The sequence below is a fragment of the Archocentrus centrarchus genome, chromosome 8 (assembly GCF_007364275.1).
Source record: "Archocentrus centrarchus isolate MPI-CPG fArcCen1 chromosome 8, fArcCen1, whole genome shotgun sequence".
NCBI classification, from domain to species: Eukaryota; Metazoa; Chordata; class Actinopteri; order Cichliformes; family Cichlidae; genus Archocentrus; species Archocentrus centrarchus.
In genome coordinates, this window is record NC_044353.1 from 18,643,097 (window position 1) to 18,661,120 (window position 18,024).

The window sequence follows — 18,024 nt, forward strand, 5'->3', positions numbered from 1 at the left end:
TGTCCTCGATCCCTGCCTGCAGCTCATCGTGCTCCTGCACGGCGGAGACTCCTTTAGGGGTCCCGGTCAGAATGAGGTCCCCTTCCTCCAAAGTGATGAAGTCGCTGATATAGCTGATAAGATACGGGATGGAGAAGATCATCTGAGAGGTGCAGCCGCTCTGCCGCAGCTGATCATTTACTTTCAGCCACAGGCTGACGTTCCCCGGGTCAGGGATGCGCTCTTTGGGGATGAACTCGCTGACGGGACAGGATGTGTTGAAAGCCTTGGCCATGGTCCAGGGCAGACCTTTGGACTTGCACTCGTCCTGGATGTCCCGGGCTGTCATGTCCAAACACAGCGCGTAACCCGCAACATGCTCCATAGCGGCGGACTGCGGGATGGCTGTGCCCCCTTTCCCGATCACCACCCCCAGCTCCACTTCATGGTGCAGGTTACTGGTGTAAAGGGGCACCAAGATGGGAGAGCCCTCTTTGACATATGCAGTAGGAGGCTTCAGGAACAAGACGGGCTCTGTAGGTATCGCGTTTTTCAGCTCTTTGGCGTGGTCTGCATAGTTTCTCCCAACACAAATGATCTTCCTCCCCCATTCCCAGAACCGAGATATATTCCGTGCTGTCATTATAAACAATGGTGAGTGGTATCGACTGCTCTGAAGCAGTCAGCACGAGTTTAACTAAACTTTGACCGACACCGTTTGACCGCTCTGAATTATCTATCTACGGCAAGCCTGAAAGGACATGCGCAAAGGCAAAAAAGTCGAACCTGTGCTATTTTATTTGGGCTATTTAACGGGACTAGGCGGTAAAATAAAACCACGTATTAAATATTGTAAAGTACCTTTGTGCAGAATTATGTTAACAACTAAAAATACATCGCGTGTTTAACAGATTACTCCCTATTTAATAATCCAGACTTGATTGGCGGAGCCTTGGAGGGTAAAGTTGAAAGGGAGCGGAGACGGAACTGAACCAAAACCAAACTTTTCTGGTTTACAGGAACGTGATAAGACTGTAGCCACCGCTGTTATGTTATTTAAGCCACTAGTAGGGGGTGCTCGCAGTCTAATAGGAGCTGTGACAGTTTTAAAACTCGGTAGGTCCACACGGATTTCTCTCATTTCGTCGGCAGTGGTTTAAAGCGTGTGGTTAGTTTCGGTTGGGTAGGTAGGTGGCGTTAATTCGTATGTTTCTGTTTTGTCGTCTTAAGATCTGAGGCTGTCACGTGAGCGCAGCAGGCCTGTGTGAGACTTGCTGAGCTCACACAGGCCATCTTGGAGTGATTAATTAGGGTTCCGAGAAATATGACGTGAATACGTATTAACATGTGGCATTTCCTTATCCAGCGGGGGAGAGCGGTGTTTCTTAAGTTTTTCGCTTATATAGTTAAAATAAACGCAAGGCAAGGGTGCTAGTCATTGAATCGTGAATGTATTATAGTATTATAGGTTCCAATGTATTATAGATATACAGGAACTGATTTCAGTCACATGTGGCTCTTTAACAAGTATTGACTTTTATCCCCGCATGAAGCGCCGGTGGAAATCAAGGTCCAGGCAGCCTCCTTCCTTCACAGCGTGGTCAGGAAATCTTATCTAGTGGAACAAGCAAACATGAAGGTTGAACTTCTCCCAGCGCTCTCTGACAACTACATGTACCTACTGATCGATGTGGACTCCAAAGAAGCAGCTGTTATTGACCCCGTGGAGCCAATAAAGGTCTGTGCTGTCATTGTGTTATATTAAGTCATCTGATTTATATAACATTAGTTAACTTTCACAGCATTACTGAAGGTCTACCTACAAGTGATTGTATTAACTCTTACATACTGTTTAGGTCAAATTTGACCCATTTTGACCTTTGTCAACAGTAAAAAACAAACAACCAAACAAAAAAAACAAATGTAGTTTTTATGGGGTTTGTTTGTTTGTTTGTTTGTTTGTTTTGTTTTGTTTTAAGCCTGAAATTTGATGACTTTTCCTAAAGTGACCCAAAATATACTTTTTTAAAAAAATTTTTTTATTTATTTTTTTATTGTATCCTGTTGCACAGTTGCTAAAAATTTTGTACATTAAGCCTGGCCAAATTTGACCCATCTCTTATCAGATGGCTCTTAGATACAGCAGTGTGGGTCGAATCAAGGAGAATTGTGGTTTTGGGGGCTCTTGAAATTGTCCCTAAAGTGTACATGCCATGTCTGTGTGTATCGTTTATGGGACAGTGGTGACAGAGGTCAAGGGAGATCTCGACACTGTCACAAGAACGGTCTGTTCTCACTCCACATTTGCCCAGGTCCCCAAAGAGGCAGGTACCTGCTGGTCTTTGAGGGAAGAATCCCCAAACAGTGTGATAGTAAAACTAGGGATGGCACGATACCACTTTTTTATGTCCGATACCGATACCGATCTTTTAAATTTGGATATCGGACGATACCGATATAAATCCGATATTTAAAATTTATCTAGGCATTTAAAAACATTAAAAAAAAATTTTTTTTAAAAGAAGTCAACAGTCTCTCACACAACAAAATCAAAGTCTTTTAGTTGTCCCACATACAAGACTAAGGACCAGGGTGGACAGAGCTTTTTAGGCAGTGGCACCAAAGCTCTGGAACTGTTTACCACTCCAGCTCCATTTAGCTGTCTCTGTGGCATCATTTAAAAAATAGTTGAAAACTTTTCTGTTTAACCAGGCTTTCTGGTTTCTGACTTTATTTTTATTCTTTTAATATGGTAATGTTATTATGTTTTCAACATAGTGTTTTCTGGGGGTGGGGATGGGGGGTTGATATTGTGTTTTAATTATTGTACAGTGCCTTTCTGTCTGTGAAAAACGTTATATAAATAAATTTTACTTACTTACAACAATAACTATCACCTGAATCCTGTTGCTTCTGTGTGAGAAGGTGATGCATTGGCTTATGATATGTTGCAAATTTCATTAGGGCTGCAACTATTGATTATTTTAGCAATTGACTATTCTATTTATATTGATTACCCAAGTAACTGGATAAGAAATACTTTTTTTTCAACGGTTCATCTGCATATTTTAACTTCTGTACTGTAGTTTTTCCCTGTGTGAAACAAACAGGGTGGATGGAGCAGCTTCAAAGTTCTCTTTTCTTCACTTACTGATCAGGTGGTTGATGAAGGACCTCCAGCTGTTTCCCAGTAAAGGTTTATGGAGGTTACAGGGACGAAAAAGACGAAAAAAAATTTCCTTCTGCTCCATCTGAGCCGGTGTTACACCAAATTCTGCGACCCATCATATTCTGCGACCACAGGGGGCGATAGCGTACATCCCTCTGCATGTACGTGCTGAATACCAGCGAGAAGGAGACTATTTACGTAAACTGCGTAAGCACCAAAACAGGAGATTGTAAACCTTACGGAATATTATTTCATTCGCATTGACGAAGGAAATGCGTTTTTTTTATTTGACATTGAACACAGCTGGACGGACCGTTGCATTGAATGCTTTTATTCTATCGTTTGAAATACATAAACCCACTACTACCCATCCTTCAATAAATTGGTAAACGATAAATAAATGTTGCAGTTTACGTAAATAGTCTCCTTCTCGCTGGTATTCAGCACGTACATGCAGAGGGATGTACGCTATCGCCCCCTGTGGTCGCAGAATATGATGGGTCGCAGAATTTGGTGTAACACCGGCTCCGCCTCTTTCCGCTTGTGCAGACAGACTGCTCGTAAATCAGCTGACTGCTGCTGTTTTGTCATCAGTGTTCATGTGAAAAACTAGGGATGGCACGATACCACTTTTTTATGTCCGATACCGATCTTTTAAATTTGGATATCGGACGATACCGATATAAATCCGATATTTAAAATTTATCTAGGCATTTAAAAACATTAAAAAAAAAATTTTTTTAAAAGAAGTCAACAGTCTCTCACACAACAAAATCAAAGTCTTTTAGTTGTCCCACATACAAGACTAAGGACCAGGGTGGACAGAGCTTTTTAGGCAGTGGCACCAAAGCTCTGGAACTGTTTACCACTCCAGCTCCATTTAGCTGTCTCTGTGGCATCATTTAAAAAATAGTTGAAAACTTTTCTGTTTGCTGCGTGAGCGTAATCTTGTAATGCTTTATATTTACAAGCATTCTCCTAAATACGTTTCTACTGCAGGTCTATATTTAGTCACAAATCAGGGATTAAAGTATGAAAAATATTTTGACGGGGAAGGGGTTCTTCCGGTACCGGACGGTCACCAGTGCTAATAGCTGCGCTCGCTAGCAGTATGTTCGGGAGCTGAAGTAGAGAAAAAAAAAAATAACAGCTGATTTTCAGCACAGCGAGCACAACACACAAACAAGACAGAGAGCGGTGGAGGCGGAACAACATGTCAGCGATGATCGCTCACTGTCAAAGGGAATCCGTCGCAGCGACGGCGAACTTTATAGAATGAATGGGTGCCTTGACACAGACAGAAGATCTGAGCTAGGCCAGCATGGTGGTGCTATGGTGCCTTTCAGCTAGATTATAAAGGCACCTGAGCTGCCATTTCAGTGAGTGTGGGAAACACATGCTCAATTCCCGCATGTGCAGGGGTTCCCACCACTGCTTTGAATGCACAGAATAGTTTCTAATAAGCAGGTTATTGAATTAATTATTAGTTATTGATAGGCTTTTTACACATCCTAAATTGATCTGTAGTTCAAAATTTGGTATAGACACTTATTATGAAATATAAATTGGAGAAAGTCAAATGCATCCAAATTCAAGTCCAACATCCAACAATAGCATAAATTGGTAGTTTGATGATTGATTAATACCTTAAATGACTAATTGGTGTTGGATATTTCTTGATGAACTACTCAGTCATATTGGCATAACATTTAGCCTTTTTTTGTGCTTTCAACAGGTTGTTGAAGCTGTCCGAAAGCATGGTGTAAAACTCACCACAGTTCTAACCACACATCACCACTGGTAAGCTGCTTATAACATTCACAAATTTATACTGCTTACTGGGGTTTCATATTTTTCTTGAAAATTGCACATTTTGAATCCTGGCAACTGAAGCCAGTTTTCCAGGGAATCCTGGGAAATGTTTCTTTTTAATAATATTTTCAGCTAAGCCCTGGGCATTTAAAGTAGCACTAAATGCATCAAGGAGAAATGCATAGATGTGTTCAGTGTGACTTTATTGTGTGTTATTCTGATCATTATTAAAGGTACAGTGTGTAAAATATCACCACTAGATGTCTTAACTGAGTTCTGCTTTCTGACCCCAGTTCAAATGTATAATCCTAGCTATGGTGACCTCTGTAGGACAAGCAACTCTGGCTGCCATTCATGTGTAGTGAGTGTAGGCTGTTAGTCTGCTGTTTACCTCAGCTGTTGTCCACCTCTGTTTACTCTGGAGGAGGCTGTAAAACTTTGTAAAAAGGGGCCAATATGAGTCGATGAGTCAGTGAAGCTCACGTCTGTCCAATGACAGAGATACTGAGGTGAGTTGTTGAGGATATCCTGAACATTTCTGTTGGTAGCGCTGCTGTTTTTGCTGCTGTTAGCTGCTCTTAGTTGGTGCTAGTGAAACGTTCTTTGAAGTGGAGTTAACACTGTTGGACTCGGACATTTGCTGAATAAACTCTCATACGATGTGAGAATGTAATCAAACTGCTTATCAGAGGGAAAGTGTGATTTTTCTTTATTTATTCCCACCCCACCGGCGCCCGTTCCTATTAATTTTGATGGATTAATTTTACATTTATGATAATTTGTTGGAAGCCGTGATTACACACTAATCAATGTGTATTTATGAGTACAACATACTTTTCTATTAAATAACCTCAAACTTAAAGACTTTAAGGTACCGTTTAAGGCAAAAAATATTGGATGTTAATCACCATTAGTATGACTATAAATCATGCATCCAGCATGCTGTGTGAACAAAGTATTATGTCCGCTGCTGGTGTGAGGCTATGAGCACAAAGTTGCCTACCTACTGTAATAACAAAGCAATAAATTATAGCCTATAGTAATAAAATCAGTGATCACTCACTCAAAGTTAGCAGATCCTCTATTAGGACAGGGTAGACTTATATAGTTCTCTTATTTCCTTCCCAGTGTTTCACCCAGTGACTAGCTGGTTTGGCTAAAGTCGGAGTCCAGGGTTTGTGTATGCTTTGATGGCCTTTCCTCAGGAATTTTGTCATGCTGAGGCTCTAAATGTTGACCCTCTTGAACGTCGTACTACCTGATCACAGCAGCACCATTGTCCAATCTAACAAAGTGCTTCTGGGCAAAGCTGGTGGCAGATAGTTTAACTTGATGCTGATTGACAAGATGGGCTGTGAGCTACCTGCAACATTGTACTAGGCTAAATGCAAAAGGTGTTACTGTCCAAACACAGTCCCGCAACATCAGACTCGGAATTCGAAGTATGCTTGTGCTACTTAACCACAAACTGTATTTCACCCAAGAAGAAAAAAAAAATAAATCCCATTTCCTGTTATTACATTTCCTGGGAATTGGGAAATGGTGTTGACTGAATTTCCTGGGAATGCAGTTTCCCAGAATGAAACCCTGCTGCCAACCAAATGCACGCTGCATACACAAGTGTTTGCTTTGGTTAAATGTGCTAAGAACCTTTGATATCTGTATGAAACTAAACCTTTATTGAACCAAAGAGTAACAACACACTGATTTTCTGTTTTAGGGATCATGCTGGTGGGAATGAGAAAATGTTGAAGCTAATGCCAGGGCTGAAGGTCTATGGAGGGGATGACAGAGTTGATGCCATTACAAAGAAAGTTTCTCATTCCAGCACTTTGAAAGTGAGATGATCAAACTTTGTTTTGCTAATTTAACCCTAAAATAACTCTTTGTTCACTGGTGTGTATTTTATTTTATTTTTTTTCCCCCTCAGGTTGGATCACTCAACGTCAAATGTCTTTCTACTCCTTGTCACACTACTGGTCACATCTGTTACTATGTGACAAAAGAAAACAGCACTGAGCCACCAGCTGTCTTTACAGGTATGGTTAATTCAGTTAATCATTTATGTAAGAGGAACTGCAAGAGTAAATAAATGTTTTATGTGACCTTTAATACACTAAGGACCAGGGTTATAATAGTTTTGGATTTTACATTATAGTTTAGTTTTAGTTAGTTTTTACTTTTTTTTCTTTAATTCAGTTAGTTTTAATTAGTTTTCAGAGTGGTTTTTCTCATTTTTATTAGTTTTTATTTTTGGTTTCATGCTTAGTTTTAGTTAGTTTCAGTATTAGTTTTAGTATTTTCATACCTAATCAGGTGCAAGATTCAAGGCGCAAAAGTGACTATTGTGTAATGAAAACTTGACAAAAGATACCGTTTAAAGAAACCTATTCAACAGCCAACTGTTCACAAGACATGCTAAATGTGTAATAATTAGGACACACATGAACATCAACAGGGAGAAACAAAGAAAAACATGAACTCCCAAACTCAATAAATTCTACAATAAACTCCACAATAAACTTCCGCATCAGTGCAGCAGATTAACAGCACCTACATGTGGTGTTTGACAAAAACAAACTCTTTGAAGGAGTCAAAGCTTAAATCCAGCTGCATCCTGATGTTCTCACCACCTGATGCTGCTTCTGTTTTGGAGCTAGCTTGGTTAGATGCTCGCTAATTAAACTTGCAGGGTCTTTGCAGCCTCTGTACATAACCTACGGAAGTTGCCGACCTCATGTCCACATTTATGCTTGTGTAGCTGGATTGTGTGTTAATTACCTTGTGGTCGTGTGCAGGTGTTTTATATGCAGTGCAGGCTGGAAGTTCTTTTTTGGTCCTCACTCTTTGTGCTCAGTTTTTTGGCTGCAAACATATTTGTCCCTGTTTTTTTCAATTTCTTCATTCCTTCACGTCTATTTCCATAGTTTCAGCAGTCTCCTACCAGGAATTTGCTGACAGTTGTGAGTCCTTATATTGATACTTTGATTATTATTCCTGATTGTTATTCTCTCACTGATAAAGTAGCCGGAAACGCACAAGGGTGCAGTTTAGTCACAACGTTCTGGGCTGCGTGGACCCGACAAGTAGTCCCGTTTCTCAGAGGTGCAGGCCAGGTTACCTGGTAGGATCAGAGCGGTTTCTGTAGCCGCTGTGCGCTTCTCAGGTGGACTTTGATGTTGCTGGTTTTTCCTGACTGAGAAGTGTTCCGCACATTTTTCATCATCCACAACAAGACTTTCGATTCTATCTGTGCTCTTGTACTCAAAGAACCTCCATACGGGACTCTGCCGCTTTCTCGGCAGACCGCAGCCATTACTTTGCGGACCAGCGCGGTGAGCGCACGCACATGCGCACGCACTCACACAGTTGTCCTGTGGCGCTCCCAGCTTAAACTCGAAGAGCGGAAAAAATGATTTCATATCAATCCACAAGGCTTAAAAAAAAAAAAAAAAACAAGTAAATGAAAGTCAGTTTATCAATAATTTCAGTTAGTTTTAGTTAGTTTTGTAAACTCACAATTCAGTTTTAATTAGTTATCGTTTTTTCCTTTTAATTATAGTTTTTATTTATTTCAGTTAACGACAATGTTTTTTCAATTTCAGTTTTCGTTATTTCGTTCGTTTTCGTTAACTATAATAACCCTGCTAAGGACTCCTGTTCCCTCCCCCTTGCAGGAGATACTCTGTTTGTGGCTGGTTGTGGGAAATTCTTTGAGGGTACTGCAGAGCAGATGTACAAAGCACTGATAGAAATTTTGGGGCGCCTTCCCCCTGAAACGGTAACTAGTTTTTCTTTTTGTAGATTTGAGGATGGAAAAGAAAAACTTTAACTCTTCTGTAGTTGATATAAGAAAGATTTTCCATTTCATTGTTTTGAAAATTTTCTATTTTCAAGTATGTTTAAGTTGCACGACTGACTAACTGGTGGTGTGTTTGTGTTTAAGCATGTCTACTGTGGTCATGAGTACACTGTCAGCAATCTGAAATTTGCACGTCATGTGGAACCGCACAATGAAGTAATTCAGAAGAAGTTGGCCTGGGCAATGGTGTGTGATTCATACTGTCACCGCTTCATATCAGATTAACTTATTAAAATGTTTCAAATTAAAACAACTTTATATTTTTTGTGTGTTTATCTTTCTGTAGGAGAAGTGCAGCAATGGAGAACCAACTATTCCATCCACTTTGGCAGATGAATTTAAATTTAATCCCTTTATGAGAGTAAAGTATGTGTAACTTCCTTAAAAACAGCAAAGTGAAAGAGAGTTTTCACAGGACTCTGTGCAGCCTTGTAAAGAATAACTAAGTGCAACCTTACTGCTTCCATAGGAATTAATAATGTAAGTAGCAGCCAGGTGCTGCTAATCAAATGAACTCGATTAACTGACTAACAGCAAGTGTGAATACCTATATAAAAGCAGTTTGTTAGTCTGGTGCATTCAGGTGTGTGTGTTAACGCAATACCACAATCTACCCAGGACTGAAAATCCCAGCAAATTCACCCAAAGGTCAAATTGTGCAATGCTCAGAGAAACTGCAAAAACCCACAAGCTACTTCTAAGACTCTACAGGCCTCAGTTAGCATGTTAAATGCTAAAGTTCATGACGGTACAATTAGGAGCTGGAACAAGTATGTCATGTTTGGAAGGATTGCCAGTAGAAAGCTTCTTCTCTCTAAAAAGAACAGCAGCATGGCTTATGTTTACAAAGTTGCATCTGAACTAACCACAAGACTTCTGGAACAATGGTCTCATCTAATCAAAGGACAAAGTGGAGATGTTTTGCTATAATGCACAGCACCACATTTAGCAAAACCAAACACTGTATACCAACTGTCAAAGATGGTGCACGGGTGATGATTTGGGCTTTTTTGCAGCCACAGCACACGGGCACCTTGCAGTCATTGAGTCACCCATACCAAAGTATTCTAGAGTCAAATGTGAGGCTGTCAGTCTGACCGCTAAAGCTTGGCTGAAATTGGGTCATGCAACAGGACATTGATCCCAAATCCTGCAGTAAATCTACAGCAGAATGTCTGAAAAAGGAAAGAATCAAAGTGTTACAGTGGCCCAATCAAAGTCCAGACCTCAATCCAGTTAAAATGCTATGGTGGGACCTTAAGAGTGCTGTGCATACACAGTTGTCCACAAATCTCAATGAACTGAAGCGACACCGTAACGAGCGGGCCAGAATTCCTCCACGACGACGTGAGACTGATAGTCATACAGAGAAAAATTACTTACAAACTACTGAATCTGGGGTGTACCCAGCATAGGGTCCTGTGAAAACTTTCTTTTGTACATCACTGTATTAGTAATTTCAGAAGACTGCAGTTTGTTTTGAGCTAGCTACAATTAAAGTGCTGTCTAACTTTTTTCCCAATGTTTATTTTAGAGAGTCGTCCGTTCAAGAGCACGTGAAGCAGACAGACCCTATCGAAACCATGAGGAGTCTTCGCAAAGAAAAGGATAACTTCCGAGTTCCCAGTGAATAAAGTCCTGTGCACCCATGTTGACTTTTCAACTACTTATAACACTGCAAGCTGTCAATTATATACTAAAGGAAATACCTGAAGCTATTTGCTAAACCAAGTGAAAAACAGCACATCCACTGCATTGACTCTAACTCAAAGTTCAGTTTTTTATCACTATGTCCAATGCGATGTATTATGGCATCAATCGTCATCCTTTTAGTTATAGTTGAGCTTTTTGGTTGACAATTTTAAGGAATAAATGGCCATTATTTGAGTGTTTAAAATAAAGAAATGTTATTCTGAATGTTTAAGAGATGTTTAAGAGAAGCAATTTAGTCTTCTGTTTTAATATATTGATATTCAAACTGCTGTTTCATTCAATGTTTAAACATTTAACAAGACCGCGACCACTTCGGTAACAAATGCTGGCATATGTGGATAATTTCTGTTGTTTAATAGTAACTGCTTGTAAAGATTTGTATCAATATTTCTTCATGTCATTTATTTCCATGCTCGCTTAAAAGATGCAGCACAACTGCTTTTTATTTCAAACCTAAAGTAATTGTGAGTTCAGCATCATCTACTTATTGTGTCATCATTTTTAGAAACTCCAAATTATCTTTTGCTTATAAAGTACAATCTTACAAAGACTATTGCATGGAGTAGTTTGGAAAAAGCAATAAAACATATGTTTCAGTAGGTAAACACAAACGTTTGCATTTAAATTGTGTCAAAATTAAAACACTACTGATGCAGAATAAGGTCTTTAAGACTGTCATATTCTCATATACATCCTACATTCATGGGTTATCACAATAGTGGGAGAATTTTGCCTTCAGAGAACACATCACTCATCAGTTTGCAGTCACAGTTTGGTTAGATTTTGGAAAATGCTGGATTATCACCACATTTTAAAAGCTTGTCTATTAGAAAGCCTTTGAGGTAAGCTTCTCTCATGTCCACATATGACATATAAAGAAACAGAAAGGGTAACATTTTTTTTTAAATCATTTTCTTTTTGTAAGTGGTTGATGTGGAGCACAGTCCTCATGAAGCAAATAAGAAAAAAAAAACACCTGTTTAGACATTTTGGGTTGGTAGCCTTACTTTATCCATTGCTGGGTAGTTAGATCTATATAAATGCATAATATTTTCTGTAATAGTTTCTGTATAAAAATATTAGCAAATAACTAGCTGTCATAAAAGGTACCATAATATCTGAAAAAATGTTAAATTCTTTTGTAAAATAATTAATTGGCTTGCTGGGTATTTCACAGGTAAAAGTGTGTTTTATCAATTATTTGAATAACAATGTTTTATATTAATAATTTAATTGGTCTTTATTTTTAACTGAGTCTTGTATCTGGCCAAAGGCAGAGAAGAAGAATCCAACAAAATTAAATAGACTATTAAATAAATTAATGGTCATCTCATCCATTAAGGACCTATGGTACAAACCGTATACACTGTGTTTATGTTTTTTATAAATAAAAAATGATTGATAAACATATTTTCTCGATTAACTACAAATTTAAAGGCGGTTGAATAGTTCCGGCTCGATTAAAAGGTCTTGTTTTTGACCCTTTAATTCGATGATGTCGCGATAACTTCCTCGTCTGACAGAAATGTGGGATAATAATTTCCAGAGGATGAGCACAGTCCAACGGCAATAAACGGCCCGATCGGACACACTTTAAAGAGAGGTAGCTCTGCCATGTTTTTCTTCTTGTTTTTAGATTTTATAGTCGTGAACTCTGCAAGAAGCGCTCGGCTTCATGACACTGCGGCAGTTTGCAGCCTGGTGTAGCTAACATAGGGCAGCAGGCATTAGTCAGCTAGCGGTCTATGCTTAACGAAGTATTTAACAAGCGGTGCAGAAGACAGGTGTGTTAAAGTAAATGATTCATATGTTGACTAATCAAATCTCCTCCTGAAGTGTCGCGCACAGCAGTGCGCATGCGTGTGTGGGTACCATGAAGGTAAAGGTGATCTCCATCCTGGAAGATAACTACATGTACCTGGTGATAGAGGAGCAGAGCAAACAGGCGATAGCTGTGGACCCTGCTGTACCACACCGGGTGAGAGGCTGTGTTTTTGTTTTTGATGTATATGTATGTATATGTGTATTGATGTATATTTTATGTATATAGTGTTTTCTATTTTATTTCATTTCATTTTGTTTTATTTTATCCTTCTTCTCTTTACTTGAGCTGCGACGCAAATTTCCCCGTCGTGGGATCATTAAAGATTTATCTTATCTCTTGTATAGACTCGGTGTCTGTGGTTTTAAAATTGTGTAATATTTAAAAGATTTACACTTAATACGTTTTTCATTTTCTCTGTGTTTGAAAAACAAGAAAACTCAGTTTAAGAACAGATTCAGAGAGCATTTTGTTGGTGAGATTAAAAGAGAAAACACTAAAACTGTTTTTATAAAAGGAGGGAAGACTTGAAGAATAAAGAAAAATAAGGAGAAAATTTTTAAAAAGCACATTAAGTAAGTGTGGAAGGCTGGAAGACTCCTCTTTCTCCATTATAAAATGGAGACATACAGAAAATAATTTTTACATACAGCCATTGGGCTTTTCAGTTCTCATACAAACAGCAGATGAGCTATCTCAGACATGAATTTCCCTCTGGTATCAATAAAGTTATTCTTATGTAAGCATATCATAAAGACACATATGTCACTGAATAACCAATATTCATACATACTGCAGTGAAAGAGCACTACAGATGTGATATTTACTTTGAGAATGTTGATGGAGACGTTTAGAGAAGGTCAGAAGGAGTTGCACTGTGTCTTTGTGGATCTAGAGGAAGCATATGATAGGATACTAAGAGAAGACCTGCGGAAATCAGTATGAGGAAGTCAGAAGTGATGGAGAAGTATGTGAGGGTGGTGCAGGACAGCAAGACAGTGGTTAGGTGTGCAGTAGGAGTGACAGAGGGGTACACAGTGGGGGTGGGATTATATCAGGGATCTGCTCTGAGCCCCTTATTGTTTGCAGTGGTAATGGACAGGCTGATGAGGTTAGGCAAAATGTCACAGACGACACTGTGATCTGTAGTGAGAGTAGCCAGCAGGTGGAGAGGTGGAGGTATGCTGTGGAGAGAAGAGGAATGAAAGTCAGTAGAAGCAAGACAATACATGTGTGTGAATGAGAGGGAGACTGGTGGAGAGGTGAACATGCAAGCAGTAGAGGTATTAAAGGTGGATGAGTTTCACTACCTGGGTCCAACTATCAACACAACAGAGTTGAAGAAGAGAGCACAGGCACGGTGGAGTGGGTGGAGACAAGTGTCAGGGTATTTGCAACAGGACAGCAACAAGAGTGGAAGGGAAGGTTTACAAAATATTGGTGAGACCTGCAATCATATATGGTTTGGAGATGGTGGTGCTGAAAGAAAGACAGGCGGCATAGTTGAAGATGTTAAGAATTTTATTGGGAGTGACCAGGAGGGACAGGATTTAAAAATTAGTACGTCAGAGAGGTGGATCAGGTCGAGCAGTTTGGAGACAAAGTCTGACTGAGATGGTCTGGACATGTACAGAGGAGGGATAGTGGATATATTGTTGAATATGGAGCTGCCAGGCAGGAAGAAAAGAGGAAGACCACAGAAAATTTATGGATATACTGAAGGAGGATATGTAGAGGGTTGGTGTGACAGGAGATGCTAGGAATAGGGTGAGATGGATGAAGAAGAAGACTGACAATAAATCTAAGAGTTTTAGGGCTGCAACAAATGATTGTTTTCTTCATCATTTAATGTGCGCCTTACAGTATATTACATTACATTATCAGGATTTAAAGACTCTCCGTTACACTTTTCTGAAGCCAAAAATGATGTTTTCAGATCTCGTTTTTACCCAGAGGCTTTCAGTAAACCATTATAAGACAATGAAGCTGCGGCTTTAAAAGTGACTAAATCATTTTTTTTTTTCCAACAGCTGCTAGAAATAGTGAACCGAGAAGGCCTGTCCTTGATAGCTATTCTCACCACACACCATCACTGGTAAGAGAAGTGTTTGGTGTGAAGTAACAACCCTGCGAAGAGTGTCAGTCAGGTTGCGGATAACGGGATAACTTCCTGTTTCTGTCTATTAGGGACCATGCTCGTGGGAATGAGGCTCTGCTGAAGGAAATTCCTAGCCTGCGGGTGTATGGGGGAGATGATCGGATCGGGGGGCTGACGGATAAAGTGACAAATGCACAGGAACTGAAGGTGGAGCAGGAGTTCACTGAAGACGCGATTTAGCTGTGTTTTGAAACGTTACAAAACGACTGTCCATTGGAGTTCTGATTTTTGCCTCGTTGTCCTTTTCTTCACCTGCAGTTTAGCTCCATCAATGTGAGGTGCCTGTTTACTCCCTGCCATACCTCTGGTCACATGTGCTACTTTGTTTGGGAGGATGAGTGCACTGACGCCCCTGCTGTGTTCACAGGTCTTTTTCTGTACACATAAAGAATCAGTGCACCAGTTGAAATCTAAGACATGTCTCGATTTCGTCACACTGCCTCTGAGTGTACCAGTAAAGGCAAAAATGACTCACTTCATGTTGCAACAGTTGTGTGTCCTCAGGCAAATAATCTTAATAACTAAATCCTGAGTGGCTAGAGATATGAACATTACCAGCTGTCCCTGTTGTGTGGGGTGACAGAAACTGACCGCTGCCTCTTGTGACATCCCCTTGTCCTTTCTTTTGGTTGCTAGGGGATACGTTGTTTATTGGTGGATGTGGACGGTTTCTTGAGGGTACAGCGGAACAGATGTACCACAACCTCACCCAGGTGCTTGGTTCCCTACCTCAAGACACGGTCAGTGGAAATAAGAGATATTAACTGTGTGTGTGTGTGTGTGTGTGTGTGTGTGTGTGTGTGTGTGTGTGTGTGTGTGTGTGTGTGTGTGTGTGTGTGTGTGTGTGTGTGTGTGTGTGTGTGTGTAAAACCTTTACAGGGTTAACAACAGCTAGCATGACCTCAGAGTCTGAGTCACAGTAGTGACTCATCACGCAACAACGAGTGGTCTGAGCGCAGCACCGGCTCTCTCGCTTCACTCTTCATAGTACAAAGCCCAGAACGACCAAGATACTGAAGCTGTGTTGTGAGCTAATCCTTACTTTAAATGAGGCTTTGTTGGTCTTTCAGAAGGTGTTCTGTGGGCACGAGTACACTATAAAGAACTTGAAGTTTGCTATGCTGGTGGAGCCAGAAAATGAAAAGGTTAAGGAGATGCTGAGCTGGGCCAGGGTGAGCATTATACAGAAAACTGCTTCAAGAGTAAGGCTCGCAGTGTTGTCTGGTGTTAGTCTGTCTCCTGTACTTTAAAAAGTGATCAGATAAATACAGATTACACAGTGGGTGGTCCATGACTATTTCTGGTTGGCCTTTGTGGAATTTAAGCAAACTAAATGTTAAAGACAGTTCAGCTGGCTCATTGTTTTTTTTTTTTTAATATATCTTGGACAAGAGTGGCGGTGTATTTCACAGAGACGAAGACTATTACAGGCTTTTGCTGCACAAGTAAATGCCCCTCATGGAATTTCGTAACAATAAATAAATATGAAATACTGCGAGCCTTAATCTTTAAATACATTTTAAATAAGTTTTCTTCAGGTCTGTTAAAGTGTTTTCACTGCAGGCAAGAGATGAAGATGACAAACCCACAGTGCCGTCTACTCTGATGGAAGAATTCGACTACAACCCCTTTCTCCGCCTCTCGTGAGTTTGGATGTTTATATGTAGCATGTATGAAAGTGTTACTTTCAGCTGAATTAGTGGCCAAAAGCAGTCTTTTTTTTCCTGTTCCAGAAACAAAAATCACTTTGAAGGCGACCTACTGGGGTCATTTCCAGCTCAGTATTCTTTTTGCATGAGTCACGGTTTAAAATAATCCTCATTTATGTTATAATGGCCTTTAGAACAGCCTCTTACTTCGTCCACTGTTTGAAACAAGCTGTTTTAACTGAAGCCAACTTTTTTTCTGATTGGCTGTCCCTAACAGATTAGATAATTATGTACAGTATTGTGCAAAAGTCTTGTGCTGCCCCTCATTTCTTTGTTTTACCAGGAAAAAGGGAAATGGGTAGTTTAGATGGATCAACTGAAGGTTCATCTCTCGGGTCTTTGCTGGATTTTTTTCCTTTTCTGATCCTGTTCAACTGCTGCAAAGTTTTTAGGAGTGCCAGTTATTCTTTTATCCCCCACTTGTTCAGTTTCCTCTTTTTTTTTTTTCTCCTTAAAGGACAAACTGTGCACCATAATGAGCTAAGCCAGGTTTTCAGCTAATAACTCTGAGAATTCTCTTGTTGGTGCAAAAATACTATTTAGTCTGTCAAACTGAGTTATCTTTGACAGACAAAATAACAAAGACAAAAAGGTAAATATTTAAAAAAAAAATGTGACTCAAGACTTGTGCATATATATATATATATATATATATATATATATATATATATATATATATATATATATATATATATATATATATATATATGAGGAAAAAACAAGAAAAGTTTAATAACCCTGGGTCATTCACTATGCTTGGCTCAGTTTTTTAATTATTACAGTACTGATCTGTTTGACTGTTTAAAAATTTGTACTGTACTTTGTTTCAGTTGTGTACCTTTGTTTTTCTGCAGGGAGGAAGGAGTGCAGAAATTCACGGGGAAGACGGACCCCATAGAGGTGCTGAGGGTCCTGCGGAAAGAGAAGGACAAATTCAAGAAGCCCAAGGAGAGACTTCCTCCTCATGCCATGCTGGCTTTGGAATGGGGGCTGCTCAGACCCTGAAATCTAGTTTCATGGATCTAAGTGCAACTCATATCCATAACTATTACCCATAGCTAATGAAATGAGAATGGGGGGTGAATAACTGGATGCAGTAAGACAAGAACTGTAGAGGTCATTGTTTGTTGCTTTAAAACTAAGTCGGACCCGTCAAGTAGCGACTGTCTTAGCTGTTGTAACACCATATCTGCATTTCAAGGCCAGTATAAAGCTGCTTTCATTAAATAGTCCTCAGAAATAAATGAATTTAGAGGCTGCTCTCCCAGTTTATTAGACACTAACTGCACCAAGTAATGTCTGCTAATACCAGTTTTCAGTAAAATTGATCAGACTACATTTTTGTGTATTTATTCATTTTAAATAACCAGTTTTGGGAAAATATAACCTTAAGGTCATTATTATTTATATGTATTTGAAATTCTTATTACTTTGATATTTACTTTTTACATCTTACAGTTTTTTTTTTTCTATTTGGTAACTTTTCTCTAATTTAACTTTTTGACTAATGCCAGTATAGTGTATATATTTTCCAGTGTCTTTCCTCTTCATTTAGCAGTTAAAATAATGTGTGAATTTGTCATTTAGACTGCACCTTGTAATCACCACAAGGGTAGAAAAATACATGCAGTGTACATCACAATGAATGTAAATTGCTGATTTTCATCCCAAAGATTACACCAGTTTGAATCCATATTCTGGACATTTTTTTTCAATAACTTATAAAACACAAGGCTACCATTAATTAATGTTTATTTTTCAAAATGTATACACACAATTAAATAAACAATTACAATTTGC

General features: G+C 39.4%; 2 protein-coding genes across 7 annotated transcripts; both read left to right on the forward strand.

Annotated features, from left to right (window-relative positions):
• Positions 1-303: 303 nt before the first annotated feature.
• Positions 304-10,746, forward strand: LOC115784747 (hydroxyacylglutathione hydrolase, mitochondrial-like). 4 transcript variants are annotated; one of them, XM_030736079.1, is made up of 9 exons: positions 305-515; positions 1,533-1,717; positions 4,884-4,948; positions 6,681-6,798; positions 6,891-6,999; positions 8,638-8,741; positions 8,907-9,008; positions 9,109-9,188; positions 10,357-10,746. In XM_030736079.1, exons 1-9 carry the CDS (start codon positions 356-358, stop codon positions 10,454-10,456), a joined length of 1,023 nt encoding a protein of 340 aa, XP_030591939.1. In that variant the 5' UTR covers positions 305-355; the 3' UTR covers positions 10,457-10,746. The 4 variants fall into 4 exon arrangements, with proteins under 4 accessions (XP_030591941.1, XP_030591939.1, XP_030591940.1 ...); XM_030736080.1 differs by lacking the exon at positions 305-515 and adding an exon at positions 905-1,095; XM_030736082.1 differs by lacking the exon at positions 305-515 and adding an exon at positions 1,067-1,166.
• A 1,261-nt stretch (positions 10,747-12,007) lies between these two features.
• LOC115784461 (hydroxyacylglutathione hydrolase-like protein) lies at positions 12,008-18,023 on the forward strand. Of its 3 annotated transcripts, none has more exons than XM_030735680.1 (9): positions 12,008-12,138; positions 12,372-12,513; positions 14,388-14,452; positions 14,545-14,662; positions 14,774-14,882; positions 15,152-15,255; positions 15,586-15,687; positions 16,079-16,158; positions 17,079-18,023. In XM_030735680.1, the coding sequence occupies exons 2-9, from the start codon at positions 12,409-12,411 to the stop codon at positions 17,227-17,229; spliced, it is 834 nt and encodes a 277-aa protein (XP_030591540.1). In that variant the 5' UTR covers positions 12,008-12,138; positions 12,372-12,408; the 3' UTR covers positions 17,230-18,023. The 3 variants fall into 3 exon arrangements, with proteins under 3 accessions (XP_030591540.1, XP_030591541.1, XP_030591543.1); XM_030735681.1 differs by having other exon boundaries at positions 15,152-15,228; XM_030735683.1 differs by lacking the exon at positions 15,586-15,687.
• The last annotated feature ends 1 nt before the right edge of the window (position 18,024 follows it).

Coding starts and splice junctions, on each gene's coding strand:
- LOC115784747 (XM_030736079.1), top strand. CDS start 356: ATGCTCCATAGCGGCGGACTGCGGGATGGCTGTGCCCCCTTTCCCGAT. Junction 4,949..6,680: donor CTAACCACACATCACCACTG/GTAAGCTGCTTA, acceptor TTTCTGTTTTAG/GGATCATGCTGGTGGGAATG. Junction 9,009..9,108: donor AGAAGTTGGCCTGGGCAATG/GTGTGTGATTCA, acceptor ATCTTTCTGTAG/GAGAAGTGCAGCAATGGAGA.
- LOC115784461 (XM_030735680.1), top strand. CDS start 12,409: ATGAAGGTAAAGGTGATCTCCATCCTGGAAGATAACTACATGTACCTG. Junction 14,883..15,151: donor CGCCCCTGCTGTGTTCACAG/GTCTTTTTCTGT, acceptor TTTGGTTGCTAG/GGGATACGTTGTTTATTGGT. Junction 16,159..17,078: donor AACCCCTTTCTCCGCCTCTC/GTGAGTTTGGAT, acceptor GTTTTTCTGCAG/GGAGGAAGGAGTGCAGAAAT.